Below are 4,234 nucleotides of genomic sequence, written 5' to 3'. Positions count from 1 at the left end.
TTCAGCAGGCAGGACTGGCCTAGGGGTATTTTAAAGGGGTTTTAAATTAAATTTTTAGTAGAAGCGGCCAAATTTAAATAGTTATTTTTAATCTTTTTAAATTTTGTATTGTATCATTGTTTTAAACTGGCTGTAAGCCGCCCTGAGTCCTCCGGGAGAAGGGCGGGGTATAAATTTAATAAAATCTAAAAAATCTAAATCTATAGACGGAAGCGGCAAATTAAATTCATATGGGGGAAAGAAACATATTTAAATGAAATAAATATAAGACTTAAATCTGGATAAGTGTGAAATTGGTGGAAATAGTTAAGATTTTCCTGGCAAAAGATTATTAATGAAAGGAATTCATACAGTTTTTCTATTTGTGAATGAAGCAAAACCTATGATTTTATCTGTCCTAATCTATTGTTTGAAGTAAGATCTTGGTAATGTAAGTCTCTCGTATGATCTCATCCAAAGGAATTAAGGCTTGTAAATTTTATGCTTGACTCCTCACCACTTGGAAATGTTTAATATAGTTTTTTTAATATCTTACATCAATGTTCAGCTTGCCAACTCTTAAGCATCTTGCAGTGTTGGGATCATCCTGAACACCTCTAGGAATGGTGTAGAGTGCTTTAAATTTATCATACTCTTCCCGATATTTCACCTAGTGGCAAAGAAAAGAAAAATAAGCCACGTGGGAACAATGTCTTATTTCTAAAGCAGATTTACCTAAATGCATTGTTAGGTATACTTACAATACTGGCATTATATTTCAGCTGCCTAGCACGAACAAAAGGCACAGCATCGGGAGGCAATTTGTAAGTGAGGGACTTGATTTTCTCCCACATTTTCTTGTATACATTCTGAAGAAAGGAGAAACAGTTACATCAATATTCGAGACAAAATCTATGAAACAGCAGTGTAGAACAGGTAGTCCTCAACTTACAACCATATTTATATTTTAAATTTTATGTTGTATAGTATGCCTTATTTTAACTGTGATGCTTCTGACACGAATAAACCAACTTACAACCACCATTGGATTAGTGACCATTTAAAGTTACAATGGCACTGAAAAAAGCGACATGACCATTTTTCACACTTACAACCATTGCAGCATCCCCCATGGTTGCATGATCCAAATTGAACAATTGGCAACTGGCCTGTATTTATGACAGTCGCAGTGTCCCCGGGGGGGGGTGTCATGTGGATCACCTTTTGCGACCTTCACACAAGCAATGTCAAAGGGGAAGCCAGGTTCACTTAACAACCCAGTTACTAACTTAACAACTGCAGTGATTGGCTTAACAACTGTGGCGTGAAAGGTCGTAAAATGGGGCAAAACTCACTTAACGACTGTCTTGCTTACCAACTGGCTCAACTGTGGTCATAAGTCAAGGAATACTTGTAAAAGGTAGCACAGGATAGAAAACCTTTTGCTTTTTGTATAGAAGAAAAGTTTGGGTCTTCTTTCGCATTCTTGCCCATGATGGCACGTAGCAAAAGTTGTTAGTGATTAACCATATTTCAGCAACATACAACTGCATATCAATCTTAAACGGGATGTAACCCAGAACTACATATTCCTTCACATATATTATAACTTTATCTCCTCTTAGTCTTCTTGAGCTGGTTGGAAATGACATGAATACCACCCCAACTCCCATCTGTGATCCATCCTAGATAAAGCCAGCCTAAGCAGGAAGAGAAGTCATTACTAAGTAATCCTCACATTCTGACTTCAGCTGTTATATATTGGTATAAGAAGCTACCAGAGCAACAGTGAGCCAAAATTTGTTTTCCTTAAGTGTGAGCAAAAAAGTAATTTCAAGAGGCTTCTGGACTTGGCAGAACTTGAAACATTTTGTATTCATGCATGCTGTTTGAAATACCGTCTATACTACACTATCATAACTCCAGAATAGCATTAAAAAGAAAAATACTCACATCACTGAAGAGATGCTTGAGGTTCTGGATCCTATCGTGATCTGCTGTTTTCAATACTGTGGTATATTTGTCCTTTGTTTTATGGTATTGTTCTTTATATTTCAGCTGTAATAAAAGTGAGTGACAGTCATTCAATCTCTTCGTACAAATTACAGAAAAAAGAAAATAATAAGGAATAAATCTGAGCAACGACGGAGAATGGCTCACCTCACTAGCATTGATACCACTCTGAACAGCAGTTACATAAACTGGAGTGTCCATAACCACACCATAGTTTGGTAGATTGTCCTTCCCTGGTTTTGTGTATATCAGCTGTAAAATCAAGGCAAAAAAAGCAGTAAGGCTTAGTTCTTTAGTAACCATGGGCACAACCCATGAGATTATATTTTTAAAGTCCATGTACTATGAGTCTCTGTAATATACAGCAGTTGATAACTTTAAAAAAAATATTGCAGAGCTATATTTCTACTAAAATCCTTTTTGGTGTAAAATAGAAAGGTTTGCTCCGTTCCCCGAAACTGAGACACCATCCTCGCATTTATTTATGCGTGTATTTTTTTCTTCATAAAGGAAAGTAATTCTACAAATAAAGATGCCTTATCTAGGCTCTGCTCAAGTACCAGCAAATCATTCTGTCCTGATTCATACAAAATATTAAATGAAGTGAATCAGGCATGTCATTCAGATCATCCCAGAAGTGCTTTTCCAAAAGGCAACTGGACTTTCTTGGTTTTTTTTTCCTTGAAAATATTTCGCTTCTCATCCAAGAACCTTCTTCGGTTCTAACTGAATAGTGGGGAAATAGAAGGATTTATATTCTTTGCAGTCATCTGGGCATTAGCTCTCTGAGAGTCATTGTGGCCACTTGGGAGCTTATCTGTATCCCCAAAGACACCTTTCCTGCATTAAACCTAATGGTGCTATCTAATATTCCTCAGTGGATCTATGGATGAGTCCTGGTGTATGCCTGAACTGATTAAATTAAAACATATAATGAATGGCTGCTGGAATTGGGTATGTCTAGTTTAATGAAGAGAAGGACGAGGGGGGACATGATAGCAGTGTTCCAATATCTCAGGGGCTGCCACAAATAAGAGGGAGTCAAGCTATTTTCCAAGGCTCCTGAAGGCAGGACAAGAAGCAACGGGTGGAAACTAATCAAGGAGAGAAGCAACCTAGAACTAAGGAGAAACTTCCTGATAGTTAGAACAATTAACCAGTGGTGAATGCACCAACACTGGAAGTTTTTAAGAAGAAACTGGACAGCCATTTGTCCAAAATGGTATAGGGTTTCCTGCCTGAGCAGGGGGTTGGACTAGATGATCTCCAAGGTACCTTCCAAGTTTATCATTATTATTATTATATGCCCCCCAAATGTAGTTCATGCTTCTTCTTACTTGGCTCTGAAGGTCGTAAGACTTCTTGGCATGCAGGATTTGAGGAGTGTCCCACACGTAACATCCAATTCCCTTTAGCCATGTCAAATCATCTTTGTATATCACCTATAGTTAGAAAGAAAATAATAAAAGAAAACATAAAACTTCTCTTATCTTCCCCTGCATATCATACTTGATATCTCCGATCATCTCACAGCTTAATTCCAGGGCAAATTTTACAAAAAAAAATAAAAAAGAGGAACATCAAAAACATTAGATTTGAATTATCTAATGCAAATCTGAACATAGAGCACGTGCATGTCTTTCTGAGCTTCTTGATATCATTCCTACTTTATAAAAATAATCCATTTTTAGTAACTATATCAGGTTACGTTACAGAGAATTTAAAGCAGAGAAGTAGAACTTGTGGTTCTCAAAGCGTTGCTGAATTACAATCTGCAGCATTCCCCATCATTGGCTATTTCAATTTAGGATGTTTATCACTTTCGGTTTAAGGCAGTCTTCCCTTTGGGGACAATTATATTATCCAATGAAATCCCATGAAGATACTCTGCTGGTTTCTTCATGGTTATACTGTACTATGCCAGCATATAGCAATAGCACCTAGGCTTATATACCGCTTCACAGTGCTTTACAGCCCTCTCTAAGCGGTTTACAGAGTCAGCCTATTGCCCCCAACAATCTGGCTCCTCATTTTACTGACCTTGGAAGGATGGAAGGCTGAGTCAACCTTGAGCCAGCGAGAATCGAACTACCGAACTGCTGGCAGTTGGCAGTCAGCAGAATTAGCCTGCAGTACTGCATTCTAACCACTGCGCCACCAAGCCATATAAAGCAAAAGCTCTGGATTACCGCATGACTGACCCAAAGCTTGACGACTGATTTGCAATAAACGAAGCATTTCT

The 4,234-nt window shown here is 37.9% G+C and overlaps 1 protein-coding gene across 1 annotated transcript in view; it reads right to left on the bottom strand.

Moving 5' to 3' along the window:
- LOC107300423 (nebulin-like) overlaps nt 1–3,434 on the bottom strand; it is a gene marked incomplete at both ends in the record, with an annotated part of 6,008 nt that extends 2,574 nt beyond the window's left edge. The window contains 5 exons of the mRNA XM_015829756.1: nt 536–649; nt 741–848; nt 1,933–2,037; nt 2,140–2,244; nt 3,330–3,434. Coding sequence (XP_015685242.1) covers nt 536–649; nt 741–848; nt 1,933–2,037; nt 2,140–2,244; nt 3,330–3,434 — 537 coding nt within the window. The remainder of the gene's footprint in view (nt 1–535; nt 650–740; nt 849–1,932; nt 2,038–2,139; nt 2,245–3,329) is intronic.
- Nucleotides 3,435–4,234: the final 800 nt, after the last annotated feature.

This window comes from Protobothrops mucrosquamatus, unplaced genomic scaffold, assembly GCF_001527695.2.
Source record: "Protobothrops mucrosquamatus isolate PMUCROS unplaced genomic scaffold, P.Mucros_1.0 scaffold7021, whole genome shotgun sequence".
In the NCBI taxonomy this organism is placed as follows: Eukaryota; Metazoa; Chordata; class Lepidosauria; order Squamata; family Viperidae; genus Protobothrops; species Protobothrops mucrosquamatus.
The sequence above is the reverse complement of the archived record's forward strand: the minus strand, read 5'-3'. Positions and strand labels throughout refer to the sequence as shown.